Source organism: Crotalus tigris, unplaced genomic scaffold (assembly GCF_016545835.1).
Source record: "Crotalus tigris isolate CLP2741 ecotype Arizona unplaced genomic scaffold, ASM1654583v1 scf7180000020719.984301794:720406, whole genome shotgun sequence".
Classification (NCBI taxonomy): Eukaryota; Metazoa; Chordata; class Lepidosauria; order Squamata; family Viperidae; genus Crotalus; species Crotalus tigris.
In genome coordinates, this window is record NW_024098147.1 from 136026 (window position 1) to 154783 (window position 18758).

Genomic DNA, 18758 nt, shown 5'->3' on the forward strand with positions numbered 1-18758 from the left:
CCATCTTGAAGATGGGTGGACTTCAACACCCAGAATTCCCCAGCCACATGGATGGACTTCAACACCCAGAATTCCCCAGCCACATGGATGGACTTCAACACCCAGAATTCCCCAGCTACATGGACGGGCTTCAACACCCAGAATTCCCTGACACTCATGCATTCCTTTTCATGCATATTCCCATTGTGGCCTGCTTACTCTCTTCCAATCCCTTCCTCTGCAATCTCTCCCCTCTAGGGGGTAAGGGAACAAAGACGGGCATGATTGACTGGAGAATTCTGGGAGTTGAAGTCCATCCCTCTCCAAGTGACCAAGATGGAGAAACACTATGCTAAAGAAATGTGGGGGGTTTTTTTCAGAAAAAAAAGGGGGGGTTGTGGGCACAAAGGACACACACACACACAAACCTCTATGCATCCTATTGTCCAAAAACCTGGCATGGCGCTGAATATATCCTCAGCCAAATGCCTCCCCCAGCCCTTCCAGGAGATGGGCCCCCTTTTGCAGGAGAAAGGGCTTCCCTAACTCCCCCTGACACACACACACCCTCATCCTCACCCCACATATTTAAGGAGGCATCTGTGTTCCTGAGCACTGTGGCCCTTTGCAAGGATAAGCTCAGAGATTAATTGAGATCAAGGCTCCCCAATTAAAGTTGGCCAGGAGAAAATTGGTTGGTTTCCTCCCCCCCCCTCCAGCTTTTCTCGGCTCTTAATTGTCTTCGGAGTCCTTTGGACCCCCCCCTGCTGCGCAGCTGGGGGCAAGCGGGCTCCTCAACCCAGGTAATTAACAGCCGCTTCTTCTGAGCACTTGTGGGTGAAGAAGAGAAGGGTTTGTGTGATGGAGACAACCTCATTTGTTGGCTGGGGGGCTGGCTGAGTGGGTGGGGGGCTTGAAGAAGACCCCTCCCCAACCTAGAGACTAGACAGATGGGGCTTTCTGTCTCTTGAAAATATCCCTGCCTTTTCCTAGCAAAAGCTTGTATCTGAATGAATAAAACACACAGCGGTGTGGGGACTAGGCTACCCAGAATTCCCAGCCAGCAGGGCTTTTAGCCAATGACCCCTCTGTCCAGGAGGGGAATTTTGGGGTGCTCGTCCTTCTTTCATCCCTCTTGAGGCCAGGTCTGCAGCTGGGAGGAAGTAGGAAGGGGTGCCCTCCAGTTTCAAAGACCAGATACGGATACCCCTGTTAATGGGGGAACCTAGCCCAACCCTATCAACTGGCTGTAATCTCTTTGGGAGGGGGGCGTGCACAAGGGAGGGCAGGTCCAAAACGTCAACCCTGCAATCCAAGCCCTGACCTTGTGTGGGTGTATTTCTTTCTGTGCAAGACGGACCCCAAAACACACGCAAGGCACTTAAAAAAAAGTGTGGATTGCCTGGCTGTGCCCGCCATCTTGCCTGCTTCGATCCCTCCCAGGGGGCACCCCAGAAGCCGTTCAGCCCCAGGGTCGGAGGAGAAGTTGGGTCCCGGGTGCTGGAAGGAGGAACGCTTCCCCTGCGGGGGGTGTTTCCGGTATGGGTCAGCCCCCTCATTGGGAAGGAGGTTCATGGGAGACAGAAGGAAAAGAGACAGACAAGGCCAGGGGTCTTCAAACGTGGCCCTTTTATGACTGGTGGACTTCAACTCCCAGAATTCCTCAGCCCAGGCACGCTGATCGGAGAAGAGCCCACAGCCAGAATGAGGGCCTGGCAAACAGCTCAGGAGGGACCGTCCAGAGTTTCTTAAGCTGCAAAGGCAGAAGCCAAAAAAGTTAATACAATCCTTGATTAGAATAGAATAGAATAGAATAGAATAGAATAGAATAGAATAGAATAGAATAGAATAGAATAGAATAGAAGATAGAATAGAGTAGAGTAGAGTAGAGTAGAGTAGAGTAGAGTAGAGTAGAGTAGAATAGAATAGAAAATATGGAATGGAATGGAACAGAACAGAATAGAAGAATAGAATAGAATAGAATAGAATAGAATAGAATAGAATAGAATAGAATAGAATAGAATAGAATAGAATAGAATAGAAGATAGAATAGAGTAGAGTAGAGTAGAGTAGAGTAGAGTAGAGTAGAATAGAATAGAAAATATGGAATGGAATGGAACAGAACAGAATAGAAGAATAGAATAGAATAGAATAGAATAGAATAGAATAGAATAGAATAGAATGAACAGAACAGAACAGAACAGAACAGAACAGAACAGAATAGAATAGAATAGAATGGAGTGGAGTGGAGTGGAGTGGAGTGGAGTAGAGTAGAGTAGAGTAGAGTAGAGTAGAGTAGAGTAGAATAGAATAGAATAGAATAGAATAGAATAGAATAGAATAGAATAGAATAGAATAGAATAGAAGATAACATGGATTGGAATGGAATGGAATAGAATAGAAGATAGAAGATAGAATAGAAGATAGAATAGAATAGAATAGAATAGAATAGGATAGGATAGGATAGGATAGGATAGGATAGGATAGGATAGGATAGGATAGAACAGAACAGAACATAGCAGAGCAGAGCAGACTAGACTAGACTAGACTAGACTAGACTAGAATAGACTAGACTAGACTAGACTAGAATAGAATAGAATAGAATAGAATAGAATAGAAGATAGCATGGAGTGGAATGGAATGGAATAGAATAGAATAGAAGATAGAAGATAGAATAGGATAGGATAGGATAGGATAGGATAGGATAGGATAGGATAGGATAGGATAGGATAGGACAGAACAGAACAGAACAGAACAGAACAGAACAGAATAGAATAGAATAGAATACTTGGAAGGGACCTTGCAGGTCTTCTAGTCCAGCCCCCTGCTCAAGCAAGAGAACTTATACCATCTCAGGTTGTATAAACAGAGGCATAGAATCAAAGCCAGGAGAAGTCTTAGTACTGCTCTATAAAGCCTTAGTAAGGCCACACCTGGAATCCTACATCCAGTTTTGGTCACCACATTACAAAAAAGATGTTGAGGCTTTGGAAAAAGTGCAAAGAGCAACTAAAATAATTAAAGGCCTGGAGACAAAAACATATCAAGAACAGATGTAGGAATTGGGTTTGGCCAGTCTAGAGAAAAGAAGGACGAGAGATGACATGATAGCAGTCTTCCAGTATCTCAGGGGCTGCCCCAAAGAAGAGGGAGTCAAACTCTTCTCCAAAGCTCCTGAAGGCAGGACAAGAAGCAACGGGTGGAAACTAACCAAGGAAAGAAGCAACCTGGAACTAAGGAGGAATTTCCTGATAGTGAGAACAATTAACCAGTGGAACAACCTGCCTCCAGAGGTTGTGAATGCTCCAACACTGGACGTTTTTAAGATGAAATTGGACTACCATTTGTCTGAAATGGTATAGGCTTTCCTGCCTGAGCAGGGGGTTGGACTAGATGACCTCCAACGTCCATTCCAACTCTGTTATTCTGTTCCGCTCCTACAGCCCCGGACCCTGAGAGAGCTGCTCCCCATCAGTCAGGGTCTCAGGTGGATTTCCAGCCAGACCTGAGGAATACAGAGAGAGAAATTATCTTGTAAAACCAGCCAGGAGACGGGGACGGCTTCATTAAGCCCCTCGCGCCGTATTTTCCACTGCACCCTGTTAAGATGGATTAAAGGAAAGCGATAACTGTCTGAGATTTCTCCGGCTCCAGGGGACAAAGACATATTAAGGGTATTAGCTTTTCTGTCAAGCTTGATGCTAATTCACTATTGGACTGATCAAGACTCAAGGGAGACTGCAGCTCCTGGGTCCAGCCTCTCCCCCCCCCCCCAGGATGACGGATGTGGGTCACCAGGGAGACGGGATGCTTGGATAAAGCTGGGGGCACTTGGCCGGGTTGTGCAAACGATGCCCCTGGCTTTGCCGTGGTTCTGAAGGCTGGGCCCACCTAGAGAACCAACCTAGAATTCAGGAGAAACTTCTTGACAGTGAGAACAATTAATCGGTGGAACAGCTTACCTCCGGAGGTTGTGGGTGCTCCGTCACTGGAGGCTTTTAAAAAGAGACTGGACAACCATTTGTCTGAAATGGTATAGGGCAGGGGTGGGGAACCTTGGCTCTTTTATGACTCGTGGACTTCAACTCCCAGAATTCCTCAGCCAGCATGGGGGAACTATGGCCCGCTCGTGACTCGTGGACTTCAACTCCCAGAATTCCTGAGCCAGCATGGGGGAACTATGACCCCCTCATGACTTCTGGACTTCAACTCCCAGAATTCCTGAGCCAGCATGGGGGAACTATGGCCCCCTCATGACTGGTGGACTTCAACTCCCAGAATTCCTGAGCCAGCATGGGGGAACTATGACCCCCTCATGACTGGTGGACTTCAACTCCCAGAATTCCTGAGCCAGCATGGGGGAACTATGACCCCCTTCATGGCTTGTGGACTTCAACTCCCAGAATTCCTGAGCCAGCATGGGGGAACTATGACCCCCTCATGACTTCTGGACTTCAACTCCCAGAATTCCTGAGCCAGCATGGGGGAACTATGGCCCCCTCATGACTGGTGGACTTCAACTCCCAGAATTCCTGAGCCAGCATGGGGGAACTATGACCCCCTCATGACTCGTGGACTTCAACTCCCAGAATTCCTGAGCCAGGATGGGGGAACTATGGCCCCCTCGTGACTCGTGGACTTCAACTCCCAGAATTCCTGAGCCAGCATGGGGGAACTATGGCCCCCTCATGACTGGTGGACTTCAACTCCCAGAATTCCTGAGCCAGCATGGGGGAACTATGACCCCCTTCATGGCTTGTGGACTTCAACTCCCAGAATTCCTGAGCCAGGATGGGGGAACTATGGCCCCCTCGTGACTCGTGGACTTCAACTCCCAGAATTCCTGAGCCAGCATGGGGGAACTATGGCTCCTTTATGACTCGTGGACTTCACCTCCCAGAATTCCTGAGCCAGCCAGGATTGTGTGTGTGTGTGTGTGTGTGTGTGTGTGTAAAATTCACAAAATGGCAAGAGGGGGACCACAATTATGCAACCCTAACCCTGCCCTTTTTCCACATGGGTAATTCCCAAATGCCTCCCCCTCTCCCAATTATGCGGTTGCATTCAGACAACCCATTTCAACCCATGTTCATCGCTTCCTGGAGCCAGGCCAATGACTCTCTCCGAAACTACCCAGTGTTTGCGCCACTCCAGAGCTGTGACAAATGAGCCTTAACAAAGCTGAGCTGGTTGTGAGAATGCAGCACCAGTAACTCATGCTCAGGCAGGTAAATTGAACCGCGCATTGACTTCCTAGTTAAGCTGATTTATTGCTCACACCTATAAACAAGAATCTAGTTGACTAGCAGTTAGCAATGATTGGCGCTAATTAAGAGCCGGCAAAATTCAAGAGGAGTCGGAATCAGACCGTTTGTGGGAATGTAAGGATTCCGGGCTAATGACTCACTTAACTCCACCACCCCCTGTCTCTGCCTGCTCTTCTCCTACACTCTTTGTGCGGACATGTGTCGTCTTCAGGAGACTGGCGGCAAAGCCATTTTTATTTCATTTCTTCCTAATAGTCTGTTCTTCAGCCTGTTTGGGCCGAAGCTGAGGCCGCTTGCCGTCCGGCAGAACTAGGCATGCCGATGGGATCCCGGGACCAATTTCTGACAATCCCAGCCAGGCCAAACGATTACCCCGCCAATGCTGGCTTGTCTGTGTTGTTTAGTCAAGAGCAATTGCCGTCTTAATTGCATATTCTCCAGATAACACCTACTGTAGTATTTATTTTAATTGGGTAATTGATTAATCATTCGGAAAGAAGATAGCTAATTAGCTGAAGGACTGGGAAGTGATTGGCAGCTCTTGGTTAGTTTTATGGTTTGAGGAATGGAAAAGGGGAGAGAGGGAAGCACCCCAAAAAGGGAATCCTCCAAGCCTTACTACCAGCTTATGATTGCAGGGGGACAAGGACGGGCGGGCGGGGGGCTTGACCCATCCTTAAACCCTAGCCGGTGGCTTAATCTGAAGTCACATCAGATTCTGCCGCTTCATTAAAGCCTTAGTAAGGCCACACCTGGAATCCTGCATCCAGTTGTGGCCCCCAAGTTACAAAAAAGATGTTGAGACTTTGGGGAAAAAGTGCAAAGAAGAGCAACTAAGATGATTAAAGGTCTGGAGACTAAAACATATAAAGTACAGCTGCAGGATTTGGGTTTGGCCAGTCTAGAGAAAAGAAAGACTGGGGGGGAGGGGCATGATAGCAGTATTCCAGTATTTGAGGGGCTGCCATAAAGAAGAGGGGGGATGTCACCCTATTTTCCAAAGCGCCGGAAGGCAGGACAAGAAGCAACGGATGGAAACTAACCATGGAGAGACGCAATGTAGAACTAAGGAGGAATTTGCTGACAATGAGGATAATTAGCCAGTGGAACTACTTGCCTCCAGAAGTTGTGGGTGCTTTATCACTGGAGGCTTTTAAGAGGAGACTAGACCAGGGATAGGCAACCTTGGCTCTTTTATGACTGGTGGACTTCAACTCCCAGAATTCCTGAGCCAGCGTGGGGGAACTATGACCCCTTCATGATTCGTGGACTTCAACTCCCAGAATTCCTGAGCCAGCGTGGGGGAACGATGGCCCCCTCATGACTCATGGACTTCAACTCCCAGAATTCCTGAGCCGGCATGGGGGAACTATGGCCCCCCTCATGACTCGTGGACTTCAACTCCCAGAATTCCTGAGCCAGCCTGGCTCAGCTTGGAAACCTCTCCCTTTCCCCTCAGCATGGCTGGCTCAGGAATTCTGGGAGTTGAAGTCCACCAGTCATAAAAGAGCCAAGGTTGCCTACCCCTGGACTAGACAGTCACTTGTCTGAAAAGGGTATAAGGTCTCATGCTTGAGCGGGGGTCTGGACTCCCCATTCTATTCTGATTGATCGATTGAGTCTTCCAGCTCCGATTGCCCCCTAACGCCTCTTGCTTTCTCTTTGCAGCCTTTTTCACCGAGACTCCTCATGACATGACCGCCAGGGCTGGGGAGGACGTGGAGATGGCCTGTTCCTTCCGTGGGAGCAGCTCCCCTTCCTACTCGTTGGAGATCCAGTGGTGGTACGTGCGCACCCATAAGGACTGGACGGAGAAGGAGAACTGGGACACCAACCAGGTACTGCGGCCCCCGCCTGCCTCCCTCTTCCTATGTAGCTGGACCCTCCCCTGCTTCCACGAAGACCCTGCTGGCTGAGAGGTCCATCCCCATCCCTCGTGGAGACAACAAGGGGCTGGGGTCAAGTCCCCCGTCTCACCGATGACCCAATCACCCTGTTTTCCCTTGTCCCAAAGGTGCTTCTTTTTTCAGGAGGTAACTGGACTTTCTTATTTTTAGTAATAGTAATAGTAGTAAAGTTGGAAGGGACCTTGGAGGTCATCTAGTCCAACCCCCTGCTCAGGCAGGAAACCCTACACCATTTCGGACAAATGGCTGTCCAGTCTCTTCTTAAAAACTTCCAGTGTTGGAGCATTCACCACTTCTGGAGGCAGGTTGTTCCACTGATTAATTGTTCTCCCTGTCAGGAAGTTTCTCCTTAGTTCTAGGTTGCTTCTCTCCTTGAAGAGTTTCCACCCGTTGCTTCTTGTCCTGCATTCAGGCGCTTTGGAGAATAGCTTGACTCCCTCTTCTTTGGGGCAGCCCCTGAGATATTGGAAGGCTGCTATCATGTCCCCCCTCGTCCTTCTCTTCATTAAACTAGACATACCCAATTCCAGCAGCTGTTCCTTATATGTTTTAGCCTCCAGTCCCCTGATAAGAGGATTGTTGCTCTTCTCTGTACTCTTTCTAGAGTCTCAACATCTTTTTAACATCGTGGTGACCAAAACTGGATGCAGGATTCCAAGTGTGGCCTTACCAAGGCCTTGTAAAGTGGTATTAACGCTTCACCTGATCCCAGTTCTGTCCCTCTGTTAATGTAGCCTAGCACTGTGTTGGCTTTTTTGGCAGCTGCAGCACACGGCTGGCTCCTATTTAGGTGATTGTCCACTAGGACTCCGAGGTCCCTCTCACAGTTACTACTATTGAGCATGGTGCCACCTATGCTGTACTTGTGCATTTGGTTTTTCTTGCCTAAATGTAGAACCTTGCTTTTTTCACCCTTGAATTTCATTTTGTTAGTTAGCGCCCAGTGTTCAAGTCTGTCCAGATCCTTCTGGATCTTAAGCCTGTCTTTGAAGACGTTTTGCTTCTCATCCCAGAAGCTTCTTCCGCTCTGGGGAAGCTTTAGAGCAGAAGAAGCTTCCTGGATGAGAAACGAAACGTTTTCAAAGAAAAAGCTAGAAAGCCTTGGGACAACCAGAACCTGGACGACGGAGGATCTCCAGAGACATGTCTTTCCCTTCCTTCGTTTTTTCCCACGCTCCCACGTTCGAGACCTGAGCGTTGTGTGATAGGGTGAGCTCCTGTTACTCGCTCCACCTCCTGCCCACTTAGCAGTTTCAAAGCATGTGGATGCAAGTAGATAAATAGGTTCCCACTTTGGTGGGAGGTTAACAGCGTTCTGTGACGTCATGCTGACCAGATGACCACAGAAACATCTTTGGACAGTGAGGGCTCACAGTGGCCTTGAAACGGAGATGAGCATCGGCTGGCAACGACTAGTGGAGTAAAATCCGCAGGGACTCCTTTATCCTTTAGCACCCGAAGGCAGGACAAGAAGCAACGGATGGAAACTGACCAAGGAGAGAAGCAACCTGGAACTAAGGAGAAACTTCCTGACAGTGAGAACAATTAACCAGTGGAACAACCTGCCTCCAGAAGTGGTGAATGCTCCAACACTGGAAGTTTTTAAGAAGAGACTGGACAGCCATTTGTCCGAAATGGTGTAGGGTTTCCTGCCTGAGCAGGGGGTTGGACTAGATGACTCCAAGGTCCCTTCCAACTTTTATCATTATTATTATTATTATCATCAAGGAGAGAAGCAACCTAGAACTAAGGAGAAACTTCCTGACAGTGAGAACAATTAACCAGTGGAACAACCTGCCTCCAGAAGCTCTGAATGCTCCAACACTGGAAGTCTTTAAGAAGAGACTGGACAGCCATTTGTCCGAATTGGTATAGGGTTTCCTGCCTGAGCAGGGGGTTGGACTAGATGACCTCCAAGGTCCCTTCAGTCTATCAGAACACCTGGTCTACAAAGCAATCTACTTATTGCTTTTTAGCCCCAATCTTGGAGCGTTTTTTATCATATAAGCAGATACTACTGCAGCAAACTATTTTTGTGCCAAATTTAGATTTTGCCGACAAAGAGTTAAAGGGAGACTAGTAAAGTTATTTTGAGCTATTTAGCTCTCATCAGCTAGCCCTACCCTTCTGAGATTCGAACCCAGGTGTTCTGATAGACTGGTTTCACCGGAAAAACACTTACTATGTACCCTCTCTGGTTCAGCTGACAGAAGTGAGGAGAACCTGTGGCCTAGAGGTTAATACAGCTGCCTAACATGCAAGCTGCGTGTGTATGTGTGTGTGTGTGTGTGTGTGTGTGTGTATGTGTATGTATGTATGTATGTGTATATACATATGTAGATATGTAGGTCTTTGGTTATTCGGGTTTTCTCCCCCGTCAAATTGAAAGTGTCTTGGCGACGTTTCGACGAAGTCCCATTCGTCATCTTCAGACTGGTGTTTTGAGCTTCGTGCTTCGAGGAAGCACGAAGCTGAAAACACCAGTCTGAAGATGACGAATGGGACTTCGTGGAAACGTCGCCAAGACACTTCCAATTTGATGTGGGAGAAAACCTGAATAACCAAAGACCTACATACAAACACCCGCGAAAACCTCAGAAAACAAATATATACATATACATATATACACATATATATCTGTAAGCTTCCCAGAAGGGTAAGATAATTATAATAATTTTTATAAATAATTTTTATAACAGGGGGCGAAAGGAGACTCAGAAGGGACCCTCCCTAGTTTCTCAGCCTGTACAGGTGGTCCTCAACTTACAACCACAATACTGAGCCCAATATTTCTGTTGCTAAGTGGGACATATTTGTTAAGTGAATTGTGTCCCATTTTTACGACTTTTCTTTGCCTCATTTTACAAGTCACAGCTGTGAAGGGAATCCCTTGCGGTGCCTAAATGACCCTTCCAGAATCATAGAAGAACAGAGCCGGAAGGGACCTTGGAGGTCATCTAGTCCAACCCCCTGCCCAAGCAGGAGAATCTTACAGAATCATAGAAGAACAGAGCCGGAAGGGACCTTGGAGGTCATCTAGTCCAACCCCCTGCCCAAGCAGGAGAACCTTACAGAATCACAGAGGAACAGAGCCGGAGGGGACCTTGGAGGTCATCTAGTCCAACCCCCTGCCCAAGCAGGAGAACCTTACAGAATCACAGAGGAACAGAGCCGGAGGGGACCTTGGAGGTCATCTAGTCCAACCCCCTGCCCAAGCAGGAGACCCCATACCATTTCAGACAAAGGGCCAGGCAATCTCTTCTTAAAAACCTCCCACAATTTCTGAAGGCAACCCATTCCACTAGTTTTTTTTTTTTTTCCCACGGTCAGGAAATTCCTCCTTAATTCCAGGTGGTTTCTCTCCTTGATTTGTTTCCATCTTGTCCTGAATTCTGGTGCCCATCGTCCCTGTCCAGGGAAGGATCTCTTTCAGGTGAGCCTCGGAAGAAGCCGACTCAGCCAGGCGAGTCCCAAGCAATAAATTTCCAGGCTTTTAGTCCGGCCTGAACATTGCTGGCTAAGCCTGTCTGGCTCCATTCGAGATGAAAGATGGATCCTTTTTATGAGTCTCCCATCATCCGGAAAAGGATCTCATCAGCCTGGTTTTATTTATTTTATTTTTTTCTCAGAGCCAGGAGAGCGCCCCCGAAAGTGGTCAGCCTTGAGAAGCTGAAGATGGGTGGACTTCAACTCCCAGAATTCCCCAGCCAGCTTGGCTGGCTGGGGAATTCTGGGAGTTGAAGTCCTACCATCTTCACGGGGGTGGGGGGGAAGGGGGCCCAAAACTGCTTTAACCAAGAGCTGAAGCCAACTCTGCTCTGGAAGGACCCCCCCCCCAAGCCGCTCAGATGCTGGAGGCGGAGCCACTGAGGACCCCCAAATGGACGCCAGCCTCTCTGCGCATTGCCTGGCTCGTTTTTTCTTCCTTGCTCCCCCAGGGCTGCACCCCCTCTTTCTGCTGGACTCAGCAGCCGTCCTCTTGCCTTGTTTGATGGCCTCCTTTCCTCCTCCGAGGCCTTGGCCTTTCCAGACTCCCCCCCCCTCCTTTCCCCCTTCCATTCCACTCCATAGAGGCCCCCCCCCGCCTTTTAGCACGGACGGTGTTCCCAAGTGGGGTGAGGAAACATCTGCCAAAAAAAAAGTGAAACTCAGAGAGAACCAAGGACCTCACAGTCGTTGTCCTCGTCCTCCTCCTTCTTCTTTTTTCTTCCTCCTCCTCCTCCTCCTTCCCCTCCTCTTTTTTCTCTTTCTCTTCCTTTCTTCCACCTCCTTCTTTTTTCTCTTCCTCTTCCTCCTCCTCTTTTCTCTTCCTCTTCCTCCTTCTCCTCCTTTCTTCCTCTTCCTCTTCCTTCTCCTTCTCCTCCTACTTCCCCTTTTTTCTTCCTCTTCCTCCTTCTCCTCTTCCTCCTTCCCCTCCTCCTCTTTTCTTCTTCTTCCTCCTCCTCCTTTTTCCTCTTCCTCCTCCTTCTCCTCCTCCTTCCCCTCTTTTTTCCTCTTCCTCTTCCTCCTTCTCCTCCTTTCTTCCTCCTCCTCCTTTTTTCCTCTTCTTCCTCCTTCTCCTCCTCCTTCCCCTCCTTTTTTCTTCCTCTTCCTCCTTCTCCTTCTCCTTCCCCTCCTCGTCCTTTTTTCTCTTCCTCCTTTTTTCCTCCTCCTCCTCCTTCCCCTTCTCCTTTTTTCTCTTTCTCTTCCTTTCTTCCACCTCCTTTTTTCCTCTTCCTCTTCCTCCTTCTCCTCCTTTCTTCCTCCTCCTTTTTTCCTCTTCCTCTTCCTTCTCCTCCTCCTCCTTCCCCTTTTTTCTTCCTCTTCCTCCTTCTCCTCCTCCTTCCCCTCCTCTTTTCCTCTTCATCCCCCTCCTCCTTTTTTCCTCTTCCTCCTCTTTTCTCTTCCTCTTCCTCCTTCTCCTCCTTTCTTCCTCCTCCTTTCTTCCTCTTCCTATTCCTTCTCCTCCTCCTTCCCCTTTCTTTGCTCTTCCTCCTCCTCCTTCCCCTCCTCCTTCCTTCTCCTCCTCCTCCTACCTTTCCTTGCTCTGCTCTTCATTCTCCGCATCTCCGTGCTGAGCTGAGCGCTACCCTCCCCCCACTCAGCTAATCACGGGTGATATAATTGTGTTTTCTGCAGCTCCTCCCAGCCTTCCAGTCCTTTTTCCTCGCTGTCCCATCACCTGATGCTCGGAGCTCAGGAATCCCACCGAGATAGGAAAATGGGACCTGGTAAATGGCAGAATCTGTTGGAGAAGCTGAGGTTGTTTTCCTCCATTAATTTGACTGTTGCAGCTGCAAACACCCCCCCCCCCAAAGTGGGTGAGGGCCAGGAGAAGGGCCGGCCCCACACTGCAGGAGCCCCTTTGCAGAATAGTCCCTCTTTGGGGAGGGCGGGGTCAGGATTTTTGATCATAAGTTGAGGATTACCAGTATTGGAAATGACAGATCGAACCCTGCCCCAAATTTTTTAAAAAAATGTCAGATGCTCCCACGTTTGTGCCTTATAAAGCCCAATCATTGGACGTAGCTACAGGACAGTTCTTCCTTAAACCCTTGATCCTGACACACATCGACACCAAACAACACCAGTTCGACTGGGACCACACAAAAAATTATTGGTTGTGCCACCACACATCATGTACGGGAGTTTGTCAAAGCCTGTTATTCAATGAACGAGTCAATCAACAAACATATTGATCTGCAACCAGCCTACAAGTCTGTAAGGAGCCAAATCAATCCACTGAGCCATCGAGGAAGGCCATGACCCCCAGCTGACTCATATGACCTCCAGCCAGAGGGACCTCACCACCAGATGACCCTCACAGGGCCTGCGGCCAGTCGGTCACGTGACCAGCTGACCACACAAGGCCTATAAAAGCCGAAGAGAACTGAAACAACTGAAGTTCAGCTGAAATTTCACTGATGATGTTACCTGCCTTGTTGAGAACCAACACCACCGACAAAGTTCACCAACGCACCAGAGGACAGGAGGAGAAGCGACGGTTGGAAAGTGACCAAAGAGAGAAGCAACCTGGAATTAAAGAGAAACTTCCTGACAGTGAGGACAATTAACCAGTGGAACAGCTTGCAACTAGAAATCGTGGGTGCTCCCTCACTGGAGGTTTTTAAGAAGAGATTGGACAGCCATTTGTCCAGAATGGTATAGAGACTCCAGCCTGAGCAGGGGGTTGGACTAGAAGACCTCCAAGGTCCATTCCGAGTCTATTATTCTATGTTTTACCTAATGGAGTCCGCAACATACCTTTGTTGACTAACTACAGGGTGGTGGGAGGATGTAATGGGACAAGGACACTTGGTAGGTAGCCTGGCCCCGTGCCAGGTGAGGCTTTATCGGTCACAACCAACACCTCAAACTGGACCCAGCACTCCATGCGGCTCTTCGCTCCCCATCCAGAAAAATTAAGCTAGGCAAAGTCAAGATTGACCAGTCACCTAGCCAGTTTTCACCCTCACCCAGTTTCCTTACTGAGGGGTGCTAAAAAGATCCTGGCACCTTCTGAATCATTGATCTGGCAGCTCCCCCCCCCCAGATCGAGTTGAGCCATGGAAACATTGCAAAAAATGTCTGTGGAGTGTTGGAAGAAAAGTCTTCATCCTGGTTCATCCAAGCTGGGAATAAACATGGCAACTGCTTTGGGTAGAAGGTTGTAGTTTATTGGAGAGCAGAGCCAGACAGGAAGATGGTTCTGGCAGGAAAGAGAGTGAGCACATGTAGGGAGTGGGTTGTTACACCCTCTGGAGCCTTTTTGTTTGGAGTTGTTCCTGTGGCATGAACTTTGACCTGAGTCTGAGTGTGCTTTTCTGGTATTCTGATGGTGGTGGGTTAATCCTATTATCTCCCAAATGTCATATCCTGCTTCCGAGACTGGGGGCTGATGACTCTTAGAGTTTGGATGGGGTATGTAGATTTTAGGTCTTTTGTCTTCTTAATCGCCTAGCTCCCTGGATTTACACCTGCATTTCTACAGAGCTGGTTCCTGCTTGGGGAGAGAGGCCTAGGGCTATTAAGAAAAACCGGGCATGCTTTCCTGGCGCTTTAAGATCCTTGGAGGAAATATATTTTTCACCCATTTTTAATATTTCCTTCTCTGGGGGGGCTGACTTCCCACAGGAGAATTCTCCGTCCGCCAGGTCACGTTTGTCCAATGGTGCTTTTCCAGGAGACACCTGGAAATAATAATTATAACAATAACAATAATAATAAAGTTGGAAGGGACTTTGGAGGTCCTCTAGCCCAACCCCCTGCTCAGGCAGGAAATCCTATACCATTTTGGACAAATGGCTGTCCAGTCTCTTCTTAAAAACCTCCAGGGATGGAGAAGGGAGGGAGGGAGGGGAGGGAGGGAGGGAGGGAGGAAGGAAGGAAGGAAGGAAGGAAGGAAGGAAGGAAGGAAGGAAGGAAGGAAGGAAGGAAGAACAGATGGAAGGGACCTTGGAGGCCATCCCGTCCAACCCCCTGCTCAGGCAGGAAACCCTACACCATTTCAGACAAATGGCTGTCCAGTTTCTTCTTAAAAACTTCCAGTGTTGGAGCATTCACCGCTTCTGGAGGCAGGTGGTTCCACTGGCTAATTGTTCCTTATTTCCCTTTGAAGACATTTCGCCTCTCATCCCAGAAGCTTCTTCAGGTTCGGACTGGATTCCCCCCCCCCTCCATCCAGTCAGAACCTGGAGAAGCTTCTGGGATGAGAAGCGAAACCTCCTCAAAGAAAAACCGTAAAGTCCCAAGTTGCCTCTTGAAAAAAAAAGCACTTTTGGGGTTGCAAAAAAATGGCTGGAAGCTCTGGGCTTTATCCCACTCATCCCCCCCTCCCCTCCCCTCCCCTCCCCCACTCTTCCCAACCCCTCTCAGTTTGCAGGATTTGAGCACCCCCCCTCTCCCTCTCCCCTTAACCTCCGCTCTCCCGCCGCATCCCTGCCCTCCCCAGCCTTTAAAGGCCAAGGGGCGGAGGGGTTTGATGGGGTCTCCCCCTGCGCCCCCCGCCGGCCGCTTTCTTTCTCCAAGCCGAACTAATAGCTTCTCTCTTCTCCTTTCCTCTCCCCTTTTCCTCCCTTCCGACAGCTAAAAGCTTCTCCGCAGGAGGAAACCGGGAAGGACGCCACGAAAATAAGCGTGAGTTTCTTGGGGTTTGTGTGTGTGTGTGTGTGTGTGTGTGTGTGTGTGTGTTTTTCCCCCCCTCCCCATAATGACTTTTCTTGGGCAGGCTTTAAATCAGTGGTTCTCAACCTTTTTAATGCCGCGACCCCCCAACCGGTCGTAAGCCGAGGACCACTCAACCAGTCGTAAGTCGAGGACTACTCAACTGGTGCAGCCCCGTTTGCAGAATGGGACTTTTGGCGGGCTCAGCAGGGCAGAGACAGCCTGGGCAATTCCTATTGGTTTTTGAAAGCCAATAGAATTAGACTTTATTCAAGAGAGTCTATTCTATTGGCTTTCAAAAGCCAATAGAATAAAAGGGAGTAGCACAGCTAAGGAAAAGGGGGGAAAAATGGCGGACTGCGTTGTTTGGCGACCCCCGTGAAATGGTCGTTCGACCCCAAATGGGGTCCCGACCCACCGGTTGAGAACCACTGCTTTAAATCAAGGCACCGCAGCCGCTCGCTTGCCTCTCGGGCAACGCCGGGCGCCGGGCTGCGGCCAAGGTGTTGGGTCTGGGGGCGGGGAACAGGACAGGGAAGGGGGGCTCTGGAGCTTCTGCGCCCCAAATTCTCATCTGTTTCCAGCCGGCAGAGGGGGGCGGTCAGGCAGGAGGAGAGAAAAAAACTGTTTTTTCAGGAGAGACCCCCCCACACACACACTGGTCCTTCCTGGAAGCCCCCCCGCCCTCTCTGTCCTCTCTCTCTGCCCACCTTTTCTCCCTGGAGGGGGCGCCCAATAGGACCCCCCCTCTTCTTCCCCTGCTCTCCCTCCTTCTGGCATCGCCCACCCAGCCCTTGCCCCCCCCCAGGAGGGGGGTCCTCTCCCCCTGCAGCAAAGTGAGACCCCCTCCGGTGGACGCCTGCCTGCCTCGCCCTTGGAAGGGGAGTGGGCGGCCTCCGCCTGCCTCCGCCTTGAGGAATGGCTCTTTTAAGCTTAAGTGATGGCACCGCCGTTAATTCAGCTCATTGCTTCTGACGGGGGAAGATTTACAGACTCCCGGCGGGCGCGGAGACTGCCAGGCAGTGCTTCTCGCACGGCGTCTCGGTGGGTGGGGGTCCTCAAGGGTCCTCCGCCCTGTTTGGTTGACACCACCTTGACCTACGGCCTGGAGGCTGCCGAGGATGAAATGGGTGGGAAAGCGATGGGTTTCTTAGCATCTCTCTACCTGCTTAGGAGCCCCAAACAGGCAGAATTCACTGTACAGGTGGGGAGGGGGTTTAGCATCCTCCCCTGGGGGGGGGGAATGCGAGGATCCCACGCCAAACTCTAGATTGCACCCTGGCCGTCTGTAAGCTGAGGGCGCCTCCCGGCCCAGGATGTGATTTCTTTCACGTCTAAACGATGCTGCTGCGCTTCAGTGATTAGATGGCCCAGACGCTGGTATTGGAAGATAGAGCTTTGTCACATTTATATTTTATTGTGTTGTTAACCCAGGTGAAGGAGGGGGGTCCTTGGTGCTCTCTGAGCTGGGCTGTTTTCTTGCAGACGTTTCATTCGCCCAAACTGGATAACATCGCCAGGGCTGGAAGGGAGTGGGGGTTTGCAGAGAGAAGGAGGAGGAGGTGGAGGAGGAAGAGGAGGAGGAGGAGGAGGAGGAGGAGGAGGAGGAGGAGAGGGAGGAAGAGGACTGGAGGGGTCCTTGATGCTCTCTGAGCTTGGGTGTTTTCTTGCAGACATTTCATGATCCAGATAGGTAACATCATTGGGGCTAGAAGAGAGCTGGGTTTGCGGAGAGGAGGAGGAGGAAGAGGAGGAGGAGGAGGGGGAGGCTATGGGGTCCTTGATGCTCTCTGAGCTTGGATGTTTTCTTGCAGACATTTCATGACCCAACTAGGGAACATCATCAGTGCAAGAAGGGAGTGGGGTGGGGAGGAGGAGGAGGAGGAGGAGGAAGGGGGGAGGGGGGAGGAGGAGGACTGGAGGGGTCCTTGGTGCTCTCTGAGTTTGGATGTTTTCTTGCAGACGTTTCATTACCCAACTAGGTAACATCATCAGTGCTAGAAGAGAGTTGGGTTTGCAGAGAGGAGGAGGAGGAGGAGGAGGAGGAGGAGGAGGAGGAGAAGGAGGAGGAGGTGGTCATCCTTGATGGATCTTCAAGCTTGGATGTTTTATTGCAGACATTTCATGACCCAACTAAATGTTGATGGAGATTCTCAGTCATCCAGGCCATGATTGTCAAAGGATGCTTTTTAAAAAAGCAACTGGACTTTTTTTTTTTCCTTGAAGACGTTTTACTTCTCACCCAAGAAGCTTCTTCAGTTCTGACTGAATGGTGGGGAATGGATGGATTTATATCCCAACCTAGAACAAAGGAGACGCTTCCTGACAGTGAGAACCATTAACCAGTGGAACAGCTTTGCCTCCAGAAGTTGTGGGTGCTCCATCACTGGAAGTTTTAAAGAGGAGACTGGACAGTCACGTGTCTGAGATGGTATGTAGGGTCTCCTGCTTGAGCAGGGGGTTGGACTAGATGACCTTAAATATCCCTTCCAATTCCAAGGTCCCTTCCCACTCTGTTATTCTCTTATTCCTTGCAGCCATCTGGTCATTTGCACTCTCTCTGAGAGTCGTTGAGGCCACTTGGAGGTTCATCTGTTCCCTCAGGGTCACCTGGGTGGTGCAAATGAGTGTGGAGCGCCAAAAGGACTTTTGTAAACAGGAGATAAGTGGTGTCACAGATAAACTTCCAAGTGGCCTCAACGACTCTCAGAGAGAGTGCAAATGACCAGATGACGGTAAAGGATATAAATCCTTCCGCCATTCAATCAGAACTGAAGAAGCTTCTGGGAGGAGAAGCGACACAGCTTCCAGGAAAAAGCAAAGGAAGTCCAATGGTCTTTTGGAAAAGCTAGGTAATATCCTGCTGCTTTCTGGCTGACACCCCCCCCCCCTTCCCTTCATCCCAACTTAAGTGGGGAGACCAAAACAGTGGGGGGCGGGGAGGAGGTTTCTCTAGCACAGTGTTTCTCAACCTTGACAATTTTAAGGCATGTGGACTTCAACTCCCAGAATTCCACAGCCAGCATTGCTGGCTGTGGAATTCTGGGAGTTGAAGTCCACATGCCTTAAAATTGTCAAGGTTGAGAAACGTTGCATAGCAGATTGGGGCAAGCAGGGGTGGGAGACGCTACATCCTCTGGCCTCCCTCCCCGACGCCTGCTCAAAGTCTCCCGGCTTCTGCTGTTGTGGTTCCGACAGATGAAACTCTTCAAAGAGCTTCGAGGCAAAGAATCTTTATTCAAGTAGCACAGCTTTGGCACTGACATAGTCGAAGCCAAAATTTGAATTCCCCTCCCCTGAGCACATAGTATCAAAGCACAATTCCCTCCTCCAGTTAACCGTCATAAGTCACATTCTCCAATTAGTTTGAAATGCAGGCCTTCCCTCCATTACTCCATCCCGCCATTTCTTATCATCTCTTTTTTCAAAAACCTTGGTTCACACACCAGTTACAGTATTGTTA

At 49.6% G+C, this 18758-nt stretch overlaps 1 protein-coding gene across 2 annotated transcripts in view; it reads left to right on the plus strand.

Annotated features, from left to right (window-relative positions):
• Positions 1 to 18758, plus strand: part of VSTM2L (V-set and transmembrane domain containing 2 like) — a 71768-nt gene that overhangs the window by 35994 nt on the left and 17016 nt on the right. Inside the window, exons 2-3 of one of the 2 annotated variants that reach the window (XM_039368212.1) lie at positions 6915 to 7084; positions 15218 to 15268. In XM_039368212.1, coding sequence (XP_039224146.1) covers positions 6941 to 7084; positions 15218 to 15268 — 195 coding nt within the window. In that variant the 5' untranslated portion in view covers positions 6915 to 6940. Of the gene's footprint in view, positions 1 to 6913; positions 7085 to 15217; positions 15269 to 18758 lie in introns of both variants that reach the window. The other variant, XM_039368213.1, reaches the window with a different exon arrangement.